Consider the following 20,351-nt stretch of genomic DNA (forward strand, 5'->3'; position numbering starts at 1 on the left):
AGCAGCTTTAATCCTTTGCCACTGTTGTTGCTGTTTTTACTCCATAACTCCTGAACTTTCAGTCATAGATCATCTTTTTTCTACATGATTAGAGCATGTTTAGAATTTGCTCCTGTGAATCGGTGTCGATTGTGTTATTTAGTCGCATTAGGTGATACTGAACATCTGACCCATGGACTTTACAGAAGAAACACACTCCAGGAAGACCAAAAAAAAACAAACATTTTATTTGTCTTCAAATCCTCCAAAATGACAAATGTACTGTTTAGCTATTTAACTTTATTTTAAAAGCTACACCACATTTTGTTCTTTTACATGACCAACATTAAACAAACTTTCTATTCAATCCTTATCAAACCAAAAGTCAAGTGAGACCTTTTGTGTTTTAACTCGTGACTCACCGCCTTTAATTCATTTATATCACTTTGACCTTTACAGCACTGATCCTGATCCTGCTCGTCCAGTTTTTCTTGTCTGCCTCTGAGGAGGAGTTGGACAACAGGAGCCTTAAGTGCACAAACAAAAGTCTGTTGGAGTCACATGATTTAAACATGGACTTTAATTACACATGACCACAATGTGTGCATGTAACAGGTTTTTTTAGTTGGTTGTTATTCGGGCACATGCTGTGCAACAGATGTCCATATTTAAGTCACGTTTCCTTTTTTCAGTGTACAAGGAGGATGTTGAATGATTCACCCGCTATGTAAACCGGTTCACAGACCATGACGCGCCTCCTGTCCCGGTCGGGTCTTACACGGCTCTCTCTGCTCTGCTGCCTGCCTCCTAGTCTGCCTCTTGGAGTAAAGACAGGTAGATGTTGGACTGGAGGAAGCGGGGATAGCAGTCTGTGTCCAACAGTGCGTAGATTTGTTTCTGTGCGTAGGACAGAGACGTAGGAGATGGGGACTGGAGCAGCTGGATGGTCAGATCTCTGGTTTTACTGTCCAAGTTCACCTGCAACAGAACAAGGTGATGGTTCAGTAAGTGGTTCAGGCTGTGAGAGTCCATAATCCTCCACCACCAGGACTCGGTTTCTGTCTGAGTGGATGTGAGTCAAAGCTGAACATGGAACAATCACTCGAAGAAACTTTGCTCACAGCGTTCTGCATGTGCCATAAAACAAAGTGTGGACTTTGAGAAAGAAGTATTTGTATGATGTCGCTTTCTTTAAATTTAGTATGTGATCAGATATGAGGACAACAAATATTTTCACTGGGAAAAAAGTAAAAACAATGTTAATATGTTTTCACAAGTATGCTCTGACTCAAACAGCAACTGAGCTTAGCAGAGCTACATTTGTCAATGAAAATTGTAATAAGTGTAAATAAAAATGTTTTTACAACATAGAGTCCTGGTGCTGCCTGTCTTGCTGTATGGTTGACAGACTTGGACACGAATCAGTGACTCACAGTGACGACCAGATGGTCTTTGGTACTACGTGTCTCTGAAGGATCCTTGTGTACCACTGGAATGACTTTGTATCAACCCGTTTGTCTGTGTGTGATCCAGCACACAGGTGCCTGAGTGTTGAGGACCCTCAGAAGGCCAAGGGGACATCCACGTTTCACCTGACTGCAGCAGATAGATGGCTATTTTAGAGATGTGGGAATGGATCAGTTGCCTGCCTGGGTGGTTGCCATCCAGGACCCAAGGAATTTCTGTGAGTTACATGCCATTATACTCCCTTACCGTAGGAGTAACACGCTGACAAAAAGGCTGTTACACCAGAGTTACGTGCTATTATACTCCCTTCCTCTAGGTGTCAGAGGATGACAAAAAGGCTGATGGCTGCCCGTCACACCCATAGAGTTATATCTATACCCACACCAGTTATTTTTAATCATTTTTATTGATTTGGAATCAAAGATTATTGAGCTGAACACCATGAAGTCCAGTTGGAAGAAAACATCTCTGCTCTTCAAAATAGGAGAAAAGTGTCTTCAACAACACCAGAGGTCAAAGCTGCAGACAAGACCTTCATCTGGTCCTGAGACTTCAGCATAACATCACCTGCTTCTAAATAAAAGGCTCTTTAAACAGCAACTCTTTTATTATTTTTTAAAAGCTGTTTCATTTATATTTTAACTAAATGAATGGATCATTAAATATGTCCACGAAATCAAAGTCAAAAGACATTTGCACAAGTAGAAGCTCTCCACTTATTGTGCACAATTTTTAAACATTCACAATCACTAGTCAAATTCATATTTTAGGCAATCACAAATTTTGCTGTAATTACAAGTTGAAATGACTAAATTAAAAAAAAATTCATGAGGTTTATGTCACAGAAATCCTACTTTACAATCACACTGCAGTCATTGTTAAATTATCTCCTGTTGCATTTATAATAAACATTTGTATTTATTTACAGTGTCTGTTTTTCTGGTTGAAAGGAGATATGAATAATCTAATTTAATTTACAGATGAAGAAAGGTTTCGAAAGAACCTTTATTTATTTAGCTATTTAAGTGTTCTAAACTTTTTTTTAACATGAATCATAAATGTTAAAAAAAAATATTTGCAAGGATTTTTCTTCAGAAAACTGCTCCATAAATGAGCAGTCCTGTGATACATTTCTGTTTTGTTGAGATCAGTGGTTTCTGCCACTAGTCTTCTGTGTTTTGGCCCGACGCATCGTTCCTATTGGACAGCGTGAAGCTACGTCACAGCTCAGAGCGGCAAAAGTTGGATTGGGTTAAACTTTGACCACGTCAGCCTGTCGACAAGCGGCAATGCGCGCTCCGTCAGAAGCTTCGCATTAGCTCGGCTTCTGACGCAATGCTTCTGACGCCTAAAAAGCAATGCGTCTCATTGAAAATAATGTTTTTTAGATCGATTCGTGACGCCTCTGACGCTTCCGACAAGTCCGGTGTGAAAGACCCTTAAGAGTGTCTAAAGCAGAGAAGATGGCAGAAAAGACGGAGAGGAAGCAGAGATATTCTCCGAATGTAGGATGACAGTGAGCCAATAACATGCTACCTTCTTGTGTCATGCATGTATTTTTAACTTATTTACAATTATATTATGTGCTCACAATGGGCCTCATGTATCAACGTGCATACGGCGATATTTGAGTGTATATGGGGTGTACGCCAAAACGGCTGCGCTACTTGGCATTTATCAATGTGGTCGTAGGCGTACGGTGCGCTGAAAATATACACCAGGTCGAGAGGTGGCGTAAATTATACACCAAAATGAACCAGCGCTGGAATCCAATAAAAATGAAGATGATCAACATGATAAACAGTGCCATTATACAAATCAATGCATATGTTACATAAACAGTGTTGCCACAGTTACTTTGAAAAAGTAATCCAATTACTGATTACTGATTACTCCTTCAAAAAGTAACTTAGTTACTTTACTGATTACTCAATTGTAAAAGTAACTAAGTTAGATTACTAGTTACTTTTTTAGTTACTTTCCCCAGCTGCCGACAACAACCCACCTCAACATGACAATGATACCTGTTTTGCCAAAACTCACTTTATAGTCACCCTTTCTTGACTTCAATGAAAACAAATACTTAAAGTAAAATAAAGACCTCTTTCTTGACCTCATATTTAACTGTTGACAGCACTGTAACAGTAAAACTTGCAATTTCAAACCTACATTGTTTATAAATGTAACTATTAAATTCCAACATTTTTCTAACATTTAAATTCTCTAAACATTTTACTTGTCGAAATTATTATTTTAAGCAATATTAGTAGTTGTAGTAAAAAACGGCTTCAAAACGGACCTTTAATCTAGGGGTGTTGTGGGGGGGGGCACATCCCTCCCCACGCCCCCCATTGCATTCGCCCCTGCTTTGGCGTTTGAGCACAAAGAATGGATAACATTTATTTATACAGAAAACAGGACCAGATTCACAGGTAAGAAAGTTTTATTGCGTTTTCACATCATGTGGTCCTCAGAAAGAGAGTTTAGGTGCATTTGAGTGGAAAATAGTGTTAGTTGTTGACGCATCGCGGAGGATCAGCTGTTTTTAACGAGACGATACAGAGCAGCTCAGCTCAGAATTCTAAATAAAGGAGGGAAAAAAGTATAAAAATGTCTTTGTAAAGCTCAGTGCAGGTGTGCTGATCACCGCGCTTTAAGAGGTGAGGACGAGTCGAGCAGCTGCAAAAAAACGCGGATGAAAAGCTCACAGCTCACTGAAAGTGGGCAGTTCGTCGAACTCCGACCTCTGCCCACGGACCAAGTTTAATGCTGCTATCGACCCACAATGAAAAATAATAGTAACGCACAGTGACATGGAGAAGTAACTTTAATCTGATTACTGATTTGTAAAGATTAACGCGTTAGATTACTCGTTACTAAAAAAAGTGGTCAGATTAGAGTAACGCGTTACTAAGTAACGCGTTACCGGCATCACTGTACATAAATAACACTTTCCTGATTATACTACATAATAATCAATACAAATCCCGCTTTTGCGGGATTGTTATGGAGCACGATCTGTGGTCACAGCGCTGACTGCAAAGACAGCGCTGCTCGCCTTTTCTCCAGACTTCGAGCCTGGAGCCAGAGCAGCGCTGAGCTTAACTTCATGTGGTGTGATCGTTTTAGACAATGAAATTGATAATAACAACTGTAGTTTCGTCATTCCCTTAATTCGCCCGTGCTGCAACCAGGTTTTCTCGTCTCCATTCGGTTGTAATAATAAAATAAATACAGAAATACATTAAAAAAATAAAGAAATCTGACAGATTAGGCGTGTCTTATTAATTAAGCGAGCAAATATCCACATGTCAAGAATTATTGACATGTGAAAAGAGAATACAGTGGTCCCTCACTATAACGGCGTTCACCTGTCGTGGCCTCAGAGTCTCGCGGAGTTTTTAGTCCAATTTTGCATGCCTTTTTTTTTTTACAGTGTTCTGCGTATCTGTTTATAAGAATCTTGTTACCCAGAAGAGAAAAGAGCGCCAACAACTACTCATAACTGTGTTTGTCACTCGGAAACAGACACCTGCAGCCAGGTGTGAGTGGAAAAAGGCGCAGCGCCAGGACGCAGAGGAGCGATCTGTGAAATACTGGTCAGTCACTATTAATAATTTATGTGTCCGACCTCGTTCGTTGATCGTTAAAATTAATTCGCTAGTTCTAAATGCCATCATAATTATTTATAGGAAAACGTTTTATTTTTATTTCTCAAACAAATATTTGGGCCTGAAACAGTTTGGGTCTTATTTTCCTACTAAGGTTTGAACTTTGAGAGTGTTTACACACGAGAGAAAAGTGAGAAAATGTTCATGCCTGATTGAGAAAGTGTATAAACTGTGTAGTGAGGGGTTTTACAGCTTTGAAACATCTATAATAATTGTAAAAAATAACGCTGACTACGTCGCGGTTTCGCGTATTACGGGCTATTTTTTAGAACGTAACTGCAGCGATTAATGAGGGACCACTGTAACACTTTATTGATTATATACTACAAAACAATTGATACGACGGCCGCTTTTGACGCTCTATTGGCACGCATCGTGATTGGTGGAGTTCTTTTCACTGCCGTCTTCCCAGCTTCCATGTTAAAATGAGGAGTGTCTGAAGTGGAGTCTGAATATTTATGGGTGTGTTTATTATAATTACGATCGTTTCCACCCGCCGCATTTATCAAGATCACGTCAGGCGTACGCCAGAAATGGGTAGGTGCGCACTGCTTGATATATGTCACGGTGACTTTGGTGTATTTCAAGTTTATGCCATAAATTTACGCCACAAGTGCGTAACATTGATACATGAGGCCCAATGAATGTACTAAATAAACTCACACACGTACACTTTTAATATATAGATACATGGTATGTGAATGACGTACGTTCAAACTTTTTCAAATTGTGTAACAATTCATTTAATTTTGCTGGGTTTCATCATCTTAACATTAAGTTATCCTCACGATTACACGTCTTAATGCAGTTCAGGTTATATGATCAGTTGATTTCATTCTCCATTCATGACTAGGAGGGTGGAGTGCTTTTGTTATTTTATTTCCCCCCTCCTTTCCTTGACAACCAATCACAGCTCTTAGAGGAATGCATCATACCTAGCAACGGTCAACCCCGCCTCCTCACAAAATAGGAGTTTCTGTTCCTCCTTGCACAGAGTTGCTCTCAGACCTCACTCTTAGGCTAAGATTCTTGCCAGGAAATTTTAGGCTAAGTAGGAGCTCTTTGAGAGGGCTAAGAGTTGCTTTGTGGATACGGCCCTGGTTTTCCAGATTTAATACCAAATCCAAAATGTTCCAGTGTTGCTAAAATAACTGAATGTTCAACTGAGTCAAAGGCTTTATCAAAGTACAAGAAGAATATAAAGCCATTATCTTCTATTCGATCTCTGAATTCAATGAGTCCATTACGAGTTTTATTACATCCGACAATGATGTAATAAAATCATCGGCATTATTTATTTGTCTGTCTGTTACCAGGATTATGTCAAAACAACAGCACGAATTTTGATGAATTTTTCACCACAGATACTTAGGTCATGAAAGAACCCATTAAATTTTGGAGGTGCTCTAGATCCAGATCTGGATTCTGGATCAAGATTCCCTTTATAAAAGTTTTGAAGGATTACTTCAAAACTACTTCATGGATTCTCACCAAATTTGCACCACAGATAGATATTAGGGCATGAAAGACTCCACTGAATTTTGGAGGTGATCTGGATTGGCGGACGTCAGAAATCTCTGATTGCGCTTGTATTATTGTGCACTGAACTTCTTTTTAAAACATGCTATTATACTCCTAGGTGTTGCGGGTCGGGAAAAAGGTTGATGGTTGCCGTGTCACACCAGAGTCACAAGCTATACTCAAAGAGAATATAGTACCAATAGACGACACTCAATAGATCGGTCCAGAGCAACAGATTGGGGGGGGGGGGGGGCGCAATCTAAGATGGCAGAGTGAGAGGCAGCACAGTATGGGCTCTGGTAAAAGTTTGTGTTTAGTCCATGAATAGTGAACTTTATTTGCAATAACCCGACAAATTTCGAAGCCGGAACATGTAGTACTTAAGTACTTTGATTGGGAAAAAAAAGTCAAGCCTTGTTACATTTGAGACGAGCTGTTAGCAGCATGACTGACTGTGACTACAACATGAAGGCTCTCTGTGAAGCATGTGATGATGGCGACATCGAGGAATTTGAAGTGGATGAAGCGACTCCCAAGGAACAGAGAATACATTTGACCCACACACCAATAAAAAGCCAAAACCCCAAGAAGATGAGACCACATAAAGAGCAGGAGGAAGAACGCACCAGTGCTTCAATTCTTCATGCAGTGCAAACTTTAAATGGTAAATGGACTGCATTTATAGCGCTTTTCCATCTGCATCAGACGCTCAAAGCGCTTTACAATTATGCCTCACATTCACCCCGATGTCAGGGTGCTGCCATACAAGGCGCTCACTACACACTGGGAGCAATAGGGGATTAAAGGCTTTGCCCAAGGGCCTTAGTGATTTCCAGTCAGGGGGGATTTGAACCCATGATCTTTGGACTCAAGCCCAACACCTAACCACTAGACCATCACCTCCCCCTTTAAACCGAAAGATGGATGAAACAGACGGAACTTTTGAAAAGTTTTGACAGGCGCACTGAAGCCAAATATAGCGGCAACAAGAGAAAACAAAGAGGAGATCGTTGTACTTCAAAAAAAAAAAAAAAGTAAGTGACCTCCAGATTGAGAACAATCATCTGAAAAATGCACGTGCAGAATAAGCCCGCTACAAACGAAAATGGAACTTGAGGTTGACTGGACTGGAGAAGATACAAGAGAGAGAGAGGAGTTGTTATAACAACAGCGATACAAGAGAGAGAGAGGAGTGGTTGCGACAGGTCCATGGATGTTTTTCATCACCTAGCAATAAAGAATAATCCTGCTGCCGTGGACGGTACTCCTCGGACAATCGTAATTCAGTTTGGGATGAGAATGGTTCAGGATGAAGTCTGGAAAAGGTCAAGAGATGCGAGATACACATTCGTTTCCATGAAGATTTCTTAAGTGAAGACCAGGAGACTCGCAACAAACTGTGGCTGCTGGTCCACGACGCCGGAAGAAGGGTTAAGAGCTTTGCTGGGCAAGGGCCCAATTTGGTGGGGGGTAGGGGGGACATGTCCCCCCCACCTTTTCAACCAGGGGGGACAGAATATGATATGTCCCCCTCCACCTTCTGACATATATGTGTGTACTTGAAAATGCTATGTCTTATGTGCCAAACCATGTCAGAATAGTATCTTTGTTTCTGCAAGTTTGTATTTTTAGCAGCATTGACTTGTTCACAACATCTGTTTCTTGTTTGTCACATTCTGAATTTTCTGGGACTGCATTTGCCCAGATTTGAAACCAAAAATAGTTGCCTCTAGGGACTAGTGTCTACACATAAGTATCAATGGACCATATGCTAATTTACTAAATTCTGAAAGTTAGAAAAGGAAATCAGAAAAGCTATCTGGGACCTCAGAAAACCCATCTGCAATTATTGCTTGATTTCCAAAATAAGTCTATGCAAGCGAAATTATGTTCAGTATGAGTGTTGTCATTAGTGCCACTTCGAAAATTAAATTCATGATAAGTGATTTATCCTAAACTTATGATCTGTTGTGTTTTCAAACTTATGCAAAAAACACATGTTGAGAAAAAAAATACAGTATGCGATAGTTAATAATTATTAATAATAGTATTGGCTACTTGGGTTTTACAGCCCGATTTAAAAATGGGAGTCACTGAAGCAACTTTCCAGGCTGTTGGGACTGTTTTATGATGAACTGACAAATTAACCAAATGAGTGATAGCTTGTACTAAGGCATTAGCGTGTGTTTTTATAAAGTTGGTATCCATACCATATACATCTTTAGCTTTGGAACATTTAAATCCTTTAATAATTTTAGTACTTCGTCTTCAGTTATTTTGTCCAGTTGAAAAATGGGTTGGCCACAGTTTAGAACACAAGGTGCAATAGAGGTGGGGGGAAACTGATTTGTTATATTAAGCACACTATTTAAGAAGTAGTCATTCAAAGTATTCGCTATTTTTTAGGATCTTTCTCCAGAGCATTATCAATATGTAACTCAAGACTGTTATTGTCATATTTGCTATTTTTACCAAGTAATTTATTTAGTGTCTGCCAAACTTTCTTCCCATTTCCGTTTGGATCCTCAATAACTGAGCTAAAAAAAAATTGGCTTCGGCTTTCCTTAAGGTTTGAGTAACTTTGTTCCGCAAATGAGTGAATTTTAATCTGTAAGCAATCGAATTTTCAAATAGAGCGGTACATGTCTCTAGATCTCATCAGATCTTTACAGGTTTGATCTAACCATGGGAGTTGTTTTTGACCTTTCTTGGCCCTGAAGTTAAACTTCCTAGTAAAAGCAGATATTACATCTTTGATTTTCTTGTTAAAAAAAATTCACTACTTGTTTCTATGGTACATGATGTGAGAGTTTCCTCCCAATTATTTCTGTTTATTGCTTCACTAAAATTTTGCAATTGGTTTTTTGGTATCATACGTATTAACATAGGTGGGAGAGGAGGTTTTAAGTAATCTTGAGTTGGTGAGCTTCCTAGACAAAAATATGCAATTGTGATCTGAAATGCCAGAAAGAAAGTTATATGTCTTTGCAATTCTATCAGGCTTATTTGTAAACAAAAGGTCTATTCTTGTTTGTGATTTAGGAGTCAGTCTGGTTGGTTTGTCTATCAACTGTTCGAGGCTAAAATTTTCTATTGTCTGTTTATGTTTTTTCCTTTCTTGTTTGTCATCCTAGTTGATGTTAAAATCATTCATTCATTCATCTCTACCACTTAGTCCAATTAAGGGTCGCAGGGGGCTGGAGCCTATCCCAGCAGTCATAGAGCGTGAGGCGGGGTACACCCAGGACAGGACGCCAGTCTGTCGCAGGGCCACAAATAAACAAACACAGACACACACACACACATACCTACGGACAATTTTAAAGAGTCCAATCCACCTAACCCGCATGTCTTTGGATGTGGGAGGAAACCAGAGCACCCGGAGGAAACCCACGCAAACACGGGGAGAACATGCAAACTCCACACAGAAAGGCCACGGGAATTGAACCCACGACCTTCTCACTGTGAGGCAACAGTGCTAACCACTAAGCCACCGTGCTGCCCCTTGGTGATGTTAAAATCACCAAGGATAATTAATTCTTTGTTTGGGTTAAGTGAGTTTAACATTGTCTTTAGCTCATCGTAGAACACAGCCTTGGCATTTGGGGGGGTGATACACACAAATACAAACAAAAGACATTTCACTGGACAACTTGATTTTGACACCAACACCATCAAATTCAAAAGCTGTTGGCAATTCCAACTGTTTACATGTTAAGCCTGCTTTTACATAGAGTAATACCCCCCCACCTTTTCCCCTTTCTCTATCCTTCCTAAACACTTGATATTTAGGCATTGTTACCAAGGCTTCAGGTGATGATGATTTCAACCATGTCTCAGAGATACCTAGGATGTCTATATTAGAATCAGTCAGAAGATGCTCCATTTGTTCACGTTTGTTACACAGACTACGAATGTTCAAATGACCACAAAACAGTCCCTTTGGTTTACAGTTAGGGTCCCATACAGTTCTTGCCTGGTTTTCCTGGTTCTCTCCCTCAGCCCCAACCAGTCCCAGCAGAAGACTGCCCCTCCCTGAGCCTGGTTCTGCTGGAGATTTCTTCCTGTTAAAAGGGAGTTTTTCCTTCCCACTGTCGCCAAGTGCTTGCTCACAGGGGTCGTTGGGGTTTTTCTGTAATTATTGTATGGCTTTGCCTTACAATATAAAGCTCCTTGGGGCAACTGTTTGTTGTGATTTGGCGCTATATAAATAAAATTGATTTAGATTTTTTTTTTTTTTTTTTTTTTGCCTGATTCAGAGTAGTGAACAAGTTTGTACACCTATGTTTTTTAAAAACTTTATTTCTTGGCTTTACCTTAATGTGGTATTGAGATGTAACAGACAAGTTAGTGACTGTGCTTTTCCTGGTTAGCTCCCCTGCTAACACCGATGTAGAAGATGGAGGCCTCATGACTGCTGCTTTTGGCGTGTATATATGAGTATAACCAAACTGTACAGAATAAAAACATTTGTGTGGATCTAAGCAAACTGATAGAAGAATGGAAAGTGTTGTTTACAGCTGATAAAATAGTAGTTGGGAGAGATTTTAATTTGGTGCCAGACGGAGAATGATAAATCCTATCACTATACAATATACTTGGTTTAATGCATCACATAATGGCCAATGCTCAAGAATTGATTATCATCTAATCTCAAATAACATAATGATGTGTCCAAATGTGAAATTTCAGCATCACCTTTAACTGATCATTAGGCCATTATGCTGCAACTTTCATTATCGAAAAATATGTCTACTCATAATTTTATTTGGAAATTCAATAATGTTCTTTTGGAGAAAACAGATTTTTGCAAAGGGGGTCAAACAGCTCATTGAAGAAATTGTTGTACTGGAAATTTCAGCCTTGAGTAAGTGGGAGTGGTTTAAATTTAAAATTAGACAGGTTGCAATTAAGATAAGTAAAGCATCCTCTAAAATACAAAACAAACAAACAAACAAACAATCAGCACAACATTACAAATAAATCAACAAATTATGTGCCAGAACAGATTTAACAATGGAGGAAAATGTTAAATTAAGCAGTGTTCAATCTCAGTTATATGTACTTGGAAAAGCCAAAGGGAGCATCGATTCGTTCAAGAGCTCATTGGATCAATGGAAAGGCAAAAAATGCACCCTATTTGTTTAATCTGGAAAAACAGCGACAGAAAATACATAGGTTGCTTGTTAATGATGCCATTATTTAAGATCAGGTAAATGAGGAAATTAAAGTTTTTTATAGTAATTTGTATAAATTCCATTTTTCTTCAGAAAATGTCTTTAGTTTTTAAATAAAATTACAGAACAAAATAAGATAATGGATGATGATTTCAAAAACTATATGGAGGAAAAGCTAGAAATTGAAGAGCTAGACAGTGCAGTTTTGCAGATTTCTGACAGAAAGTCACCAGGACTAGATGGTCTAACCGTTGAGTTCTATAAATATTTTTTGTAAGGATAATAGAGATCTGCTCTACAGTGCCTTTATAGAATGCATTTCAACCAATAATCTTTTCCCCACAATGAAACAGGGTCTTGTGTCACTAATCCCAAAATCTAACAAAGACATACTTTTATTGGATAATTGGAGACCAATAACCTTATTGTGTAACAATTACAAATTACTGGCACGTGTTTATACAAACCAATTAAATGAGAGGTTAAGCAAATAATAGACAAGTGTCAATCAGTCTTCATGAAACGTACAAGTACACACAATCACACCAGGTTGATATTAGATGTGCGTGATTATAAAGACCTGATTGACTGATGGTTTGGTGTTGTTTCTTGATTTTTATAAGGCTTTCGACACAAACATTTTTTTATTAGAAGCGCTGCAATTTATAGGCTTTGGTATATAAAAAAAGTAATATCCAGATGTTTTATACTGATATTTATAGGTCTGTTTCCTTGAACCCTGAAATGGCCCTAAGGTTGAAGGTGCTGCGTGGTACTCAGCAAGGCTGTCAAATCTCCCCAAAATTGTTTATTTTAACCACTCATCTGTTAACTACACTTATTAAAAACAATCTTGAAATAAAAGGTATTACAGTTTTAGATAAGGCATTTTAAATAAGACTGTGGACGACAGCCATCTTCCTAAAAAATAAATATATGGTTGAGAATATTTATATATTCTCCAGAGCTTCAGGGCTATCCTTAAATATCCAAAAAATGTGAATTATGTCCCATTCATACATGTACAGATCCCAGTACTGCTTTAATTAAAGTTACATCTGAAGTAAAAATATCTTTGAATAGCAATACCTAAGTTAATATAACTAATCGGATAACAGACATGAAGAGATCTTAAGGCTGTTGGCTAACCAGGGATCTTATAGCCCCATCACACATAGCTGTAATCATGCAAAATGGTGTTGGAATTATGAACTTCCACACATCCGAAAAGTGTCGGATTTCAGTCCCAAAACGTTCTGACAGCCATCTGCAAAAGTTGACACAGTTGGTCAAAATCAGCCAGCGGTGATGCACATGTTCAAAACCCTCTGGGCGTCATTGAGATGGGACACCTATCCGACGGCGATCCCTGTGTACTCTGATGACCATTTGACCGCAATTTACATATTCCGATGGTGGCAAAATGGGATCCGAAAGGATTTAAGCACATACGAGGGAACCTCCAGATGGATCTGGCACAGCAAAGCCTGCTGGTATGACCTGCACGTGCCACGTATAATAACGTCCACCCCCGCGGAGCGCAAAGGAACTGTTAAAATGTATGTGGCACACATCATCATGATAAGAATTCTGAATTATTATCATGTAAAGTGAATGTGAACTGTGGCTATCAAACTGAAAGCTCCGTGCACTACTGCGCTCATGCCGCCGCAAATCTGAACAGGTTATGTCCACAATAGACCTTACAGTACAGATATTTGTCAATTTCTTCCCATGGGCGACTTAAATAATGTTAACTATTGTCTCCATCATAACTGTATATAACATGGGCAGCTGCGCCTCTCTGTGGTGCGCAGTAACGCATCATTGCATGCCTCAGGCTCGAAGCTAAATGGAACTCATGCTGTAATATATGATCAACTTCTAACTCTGTAGGAGATATGACATGGAACTGTAGTGCCAGGCTGTGACAGCATTAATAAACATGAATCTCACCTCCAACAGCGGTCCAGGAGTGTTTTACAGCACGGACATGGACGTGAAGCCAGGACAGCAGCCTGGGGTTAAAATCCTCTCACCCCTTCGGCTGCTCCCTTGTTTCGTACTCGGAGTCGCGACAGCAAATCCAAGGTGGGTCTGCATGTAATCCTCTCACCAAAAAAAAAAAAAAAAAAAAAAAAAATTTAATCCCATGTGATAATCCAACCATCGTGGTGAAATTGCAGAATTGCATTGTGCTCCTGAAGTGAGCAAAAAGAAATTAAAGTTCCCTGGAAAGGCACTGCGTCTGATGTAGGGCACAGCATGGCACACTGCCAGCAAACTTTCAGCGTAGCTGTCCAGTGGCACTAAGTGTGCACACCCCGTGGCTCATGCAGCGTTATGCATACATGCATACACACACACACACACACACGGCTGAGTGATAACTGCAGCCCCACACGTGTGCGGGGCTTCCACAGTGCTGCCAGTGCCTGTTGTCTAAAGTGCATTGGAGTGTGATCTCTTGGTATTACATTCTCTTTGACTCAAGTTAACAAAAAGGCAGATGGCTGCCTGTGTCACACCAGAGTTACATGCCATATCTCTAGTGTGACAGAGGTACATGAGAGATACCAGAGACTGAGGGCCCAGGGTCGTGTATTAGCCCACCCCCTTCAATGAAGGAAGTTGGTTAAACACACACCCAGTTTTTTTAAATTAAAATTTGACGAGAAAATCATTGATGTTATTTCTTAAAGAGCAGGAAAATGTGGACAGCAACAAACATCATTCGAGGCCTATTCACACATAACATGAAGTTGGGCAAACCAGGCCGAAAGAGACTGAATGGGCAAAACCCGAAAGATTCCAGCCACAGTCAGACAAGACAGATGGTCGGATAGCCATGTACGAAGTCTGTTATAAAAGTATCGGACCTTTTTATTTTTTGCAAAAACCTGATGGATTTGAATCACGTGTGCTTGCATGAGCAAACCTTGAACCTTCGTGCGCATGCGTGAACTTTTTCACGCTTGTCGATTGCATCATTTTCTGGTAAACAGCCTTTGTGTGTGGACATGTGTAGTGCGCTCGGCGGATTTTCATTTCAAGGAAAAAGACAGAACGACTGGAGCAGCACCGCATCAAATTTTGCCAGAAACTGGGCGAAAGCCAGGTGGAATCCATTTGGATGATTCAGACGGCTTTCCGTGGCTTTTCAGTCATGTGACTATCCGAGAATTTGTAGAAGAGGTGGGCATGTCACAGCATGTCCTGTGAGACTCCAACATGGAGGCGCTTTTGCTGCACCGTCAGCAGCAGCATGAATTTCACCGCCACTCTTTTCATGGCCAAATCTTCTGTCACAGTGGAATGTGCCGAAAAAGTGCTGATGCCCATCTCTTCCGCAATTTCTCGGACAGTCACACGATGGTCCCTCATCAACACAGCGTTCACTTTGGAAATGATTCGGTCATTTCAGCATGTTGATAGCCGACTGGAGCGTGGCTCGCTCTCCACTGTTGTGCGGACGTCTTTAAACCAGTTGTACCACTTCTTAATCTGTGTGAAGCCCATAGCATCGTCACGAAAGCCGTCTGAATAATCCGAATGGTTTCCACCTGGCTGTCGCCCAGTTTCTAGCAAAATTTGGTGCGGCGCTGCTCCAGTCGTTCTGTCTTTTCCTTGAAATGAAAATCCGTAGAGCGCACAGCACACGTCCCACACAAAGGCTGCTTACCAGGAAATGACGAAATCGACAGGCGTGAAAAAGTTCACGCATGCGCAAGAAGGTTCAAGGTTGGCTCATGCAAGCACACGTGATTCAAATCCAGCAGGTTTTTGCAAAAAATAAAAAGGTCGGACACTTTTCTAACAGACCTCGTACAGATATCATACGATCCTGCGGTGATGGTTTCATGCACGATCGTGCGCACGCACACAAATACAGTGTGACCACAGTGAGAGGTGTGATACCACATCGTGCTCTCACAGCAACAGAAGCAATTAAATGTTGTACAAATTTTCATAAGGACAAAATAATGAGAGGCCACAGAACATTATAAAAACAATGAAATGTAAGCCAATCATGTCATTGGTAATAATGTTTAATTGATGGTTGATGACTTGAAGCTGGGACGTGGGAAACAAATAGATTAATTTTTGTATGTCAAAATATTTAATTCCTGTCATAAAGAGTATAGAATACAAGAATTATATCATCCTTCTATTTCTTTTTGGTCATGAACTATGCCCATGGAAGTAAGCAAGGACTTAAGGAAAGTACATGAATAAGATTGGCTTCATTGGCTTCCTGTTAATTCTAGAATAGAATTTAAAATTCTTCTTCTTACTTATAAGGTTTTGAATAATCAGGTCCCATCTTATCTTGGGGACCTCGTAGTACCATATTACCCCATTAGAGCGCTTCGTTCTCAGACTGCGGGCTTACTTGTAGTTCCTAGGGTTTGTAAGAGTAGAATGGGAGGCAGAGCCTTCAGCTTTCAGGCTCTTCTCCTGTGGAACCAGCTCCCAATTCAGATCAGGGAGACAGATACCCTCTCTACTTTTAAGATTAGGCTTAAAACTTTCCTTTTCGCTAAGGCTTATAGTTAGGGCTGGATCGGGTGACCCTGGACCATCCCTTGGTTATGCTGCTTTAGACGTAGATTGTGGGGGGGTTCCCATGATGCACTGTTTCTTTCTCTTTTTGCTCCGTATGCATCACTCTGCATTTAATCATTAGTGATCGATCTCTGCCCCCCTTCACGGCATGTCTTTTTCCTGGTTTTTTCCCTCAGCCCCAACCAGTCTCAGCAGAAGACTGCCCCTCCCTGAGCCTGGTTCTGCTGGAGGTTTCTTCCTGTAAAAGGGAGTTTTTCCTTCCCACTGTTGCCAAGTGCTTGCTCATAGGGGGTCGTTTTGACCGTTGGGGTTTTTCATAATTATTGTATGGCCTTGCATTACAATATGGAGCGCCTTGGGGCAACTGTTTGTTGTGATTTGGCGCTATATAAGAAAAAAGTTGATTGATTGATTGATTGATGAAGAACACTGTGTCATGTGGACTATAACTTACGTGGTGGATGTGACATTAGCCTCACTAGATGGCTGATCATAAAGATCACACGGATAATTTCAGCTTGCCTAGCCTGGCTGCATGGTCATTGCCATGTCTGCTGAGATGTGGCTGGGGGCAATCCAAAGGTGATTTTGTTTGTTTTTATTTTCCCCATGTAGTCATCATTGCAGACCAACCACTGTGTCTTGTACAGTAGTGTTCAGAATAATAGTAGTGCTATGTGACTAAAAAGATTAATCTAGGTTTTGAGTATATTTCTTATTGTTACATGGAAAACAAGGTATCAGTAGATTCAGTAGATTCTCACACATCCAACAAGACCAAGCATTCATGATATGCACACTCTTAAGGCATATGACATTTGGGCTATTAGTAAAAAAAAAGTAGAAAAGAGGGGTGTTTCACAGTAATAAGTAGGGTGGCAATTCAGGCAGTGAGTTCCGTCAGTTTGTGGGAACAAACATGGGTTGAATCAGGAGTCCCATATTTAAGGATGAAGCCCAAGCACCTGTTTGAACATGCGTTTACTGCTTTGAAAGCCTGAGGAAAATGGGACGTCAAGACATTGTTCCAGAAGAAACAAAGCGTATTCTGATTAAAAAAGTTCAGGTGGAGAGGGGAAAACCTATACCAGGTGCACAAAACTTTAGACTGTTCATGCTACAATGAGCTCCAATGCTTTAAAATTGACAAAAAAAAAAAACAGAGACGCGTGGGAAGAAAATGGAAAACAACCATCAAAATGGATAGAAGAATAACCAGAATGGCAAAGGCTCACCCATTGTTCAGCTCAGGATGATCAAAGACAGTCCTGGAGTTACCTGTAAGTGCTGTGACAGAAGACGCCTGTGTGAAGCTAATTTATTTGCAAGAATCCCCCGCAAAGTCCCTCTGTTAAATAAAAGACGTGCAGAAGAGGTTACAATTTTCCAAAGAACACATCAACTAGTCTAAAGAGAAATGGAGGAATATTTTGTGGACTGATGAGAGTAAAATTGTTCTTTTTGGGTCCAAGGGCCACAGACAGTTTGTGAGACGACCCCCAAACTCTGAATTCAAGCCACAGTTCACAGTGAAGACAGTGAAGCATGGTGGTGCAAGCATCATGATATGGGCATGTTTCTCCTACTATGGTGTTGGGCCTATATATCGCATACCAGGTATCATGGATCAGTTTGGATATGTCAAAATACTTGAAGAGGTCATGTTGCCTTATGCTGAAGAGGACATGCCCTTGAAATGAGTGTTTCAACAAGATAATGACCCCAAGCACACTAGTAAACGAGCAAAATCTTGGTTCTAAAGCAACAAAGTTAATGCCTCGCAGATGTGAAGAAATCATGAAAAACTGTGATTATACAACTAAATACTAGTTTAGTGATTTACAGGATTGCTAAAAAAGCAGTTTGAACATAACAGTTTTGAGTTTGTAGTGTCAACAGCAGATGCTACTATTATTGTGAACACCCCCTTTTCTACTTTTTTTTTTATTAATAGCCCAATTTCATTGCCTTAATAGTGTGCATATCATGAATGCTTGGTCTTGTTGGATTTGTGAGAATCTAATGAATCTACTTGTACCTTGTTTCCCATGTAATAATATACTCAAAACCTGGATTAATCTTTTTAGTCACATAGCACTGCTATTATTCTGAACACTACTGTACATGGGTGATTGGAGTATATGTGACAGTATGTGTTCCCCAGCTTTGCATTGCGCTGATGCAGCGGCTGCGATGTGGAGGAGCACAAGCCGCAAGAATGCAGTCACTAACTGTGGGCCATGGTCAACTCCCTCCCTACTTATTTGAGTGACATCCACCCATGACGTGATTACATGTCAACCAAGGTCCCCTGACAGACGCATAACTGTAGTGGTTGTGAAAGTGCTCACATCAATGGGCTCACATGTCACTGTCCACACTGGAACACGCATGTGTTCTGTCTGCCAGCTAATGTCCATATGACAGACGGCACGTTGCAATTGTGTCGAGTGGCGCAGGGTTAGGGTTTTAGTTTTACTCTGTTGTGGTGGCTGGGCACACTGCTGCCCTCAATTCCACCTCTACAGGGACCTGCTGTATATGTCATGATGAGTTCTTTGACCAGCTCTCATATCCCGCTCAGCTTTGTCTGGTGGCAGTGCCGGCCCTGGTCAGCTGCATCGACTCGTCATCGGCAAGGCAGCACTCTGTAATACATTGTGTAACCCATCCATCCATCCATTTTCTTCCGCTTTATCTGGAGTCGGGTGGCGGGGGCAGCAGCTCAAGCAAAGCCCGCCCAGACCTTCCCGATCCACACACACCTCCACCAGCTCCTCCGGTGGAACCCCAAGGTGTTCCCAAGCCAGCCAAGAGATGTAGTCCCTCCAGCAGTCCTGGGTCTTCCCGTGGGCCTCCTCCCAGTGGGACGTGCCCGGAACACCTCTCCAGCGAGGCGTCCAGGGGGCATCCAGAAAAGATGCCCGAGCCACCTCAAGTGACTCCTTTCGATGCGGAGGAGCAGCGGCTCGACTCCGAGCTCCTCCCGAGTGACCGAGCTCCTCACCCTATCTCTAAGGGAGCACCCAGCCACCCTGCGGAGGAAAATCATCTCAGCCGCTTGTACTCGTGATCTCGTTCTTTCGGTCATGAGCCAAATCTTATGACCATAGGTGAGGATCAGAACGTACATCGATCGGTAATCGAGAGCTTTGGCCCCCCTACTCAGCTCTCTCTTCACCACGACGGACCGATACAGTGACCGCATCACTGCAGATGCTGCACCGATCCATCTATCGATCTCACGCTCCATCCGTCTCTCACTCGTGAACAAGACCCTGAGATACTTAAACTCCTCCACTTGAGGCAAGGACCTCCACCGACCTGAAGAGGGCAAAGCACCTTTTTCCGGTCAAGAACCATGGCCTTCGGATTTGGAGGTGCTGATTTTCATCCCGGACGCTTCCATACTCAGCTGCAAACCCGCCCCAGTGCATGCTGAAGGTCCTGATTTGACGAAGCCAACAGAACCACATCGTCCGCAAACAGCAGAGACGAGATTCTGTGGTTCCCAAACCAGACCCCCTCTACACCCTGGCTGCGCCTAGAAATTCTGTCCATAAAAATAATGAACAGAACCGGTGACAAAGGGCAGCCCTGGCAGAGGCCAACGTGCACTGGAAACAGGTTTGACTTACTACTGCAATGCGAACCAAGCTCCTGCTGCGGTCGTACAGGGGACCGGATAGCCCTTAGCAAAGGACCCCGGAATCCTGGAGCACTCCCCACAGGGTGCCCCGAGGGACACGGTCGAACGCCTTCTCTAGATCCACAAAACACATCTGGACTGGTTGGACGAACTCCCATGAACCCTCGAGCACCCGATGTAGCGTGTAGAGCTGGTCCAGTGTGCTGCGACCAGGACGAAAACCACACTGCTCCTCCTGAATCCAAGGTTCGACCATCGGTCAAATTCTCCTCTCCAGTACTCTGGAATAGACCTTACCGTGGAGGCTGAGGAGTGTGATCC

General features: G+C 41.4%; 1 protein-coding gene across 1 annotated transcript in view; it reads right to left on the reverse strand.

Annotated features, from left to right (window-relative positions):
* Positions 1 to 204: 204 nt before the first annotated feature.
* Positions 205 to 20,351, reverse strand: part of si:ch211-152p11.4 (regulator of G-protein signaling 18) — a 71,168-nt gene continuing 51,021 nt past the window's right edge. The window contains exon 6 of the mRNA XM_034161300.1: positions 205 to 957. Coding sequence (XP_034017191.1) covers positions 787 to 957 — 171 coding nt within the window. The 3' untranslated portion in view covers positions 205 to 786. The remainder of the gene's footprint in view (positions 958 to 20,351) is intronic.

The sequence above is a fragment of the Thalassophryne amazonica genome, chromosome 20 (assembly GCF_902500255.1).
Source record: "Thalassophryne amazonica chromosome 20, fThaAma1.1, whole genome shotgun sequence".
Taxonomy (NCBI): domain Eukaryota; kingdom Metazoa; phylum Chordata; class Actinopteri; order Batrachoidiformes; family Batrachoididae; genus Thalassophryne; species Thalassophryne amazonica.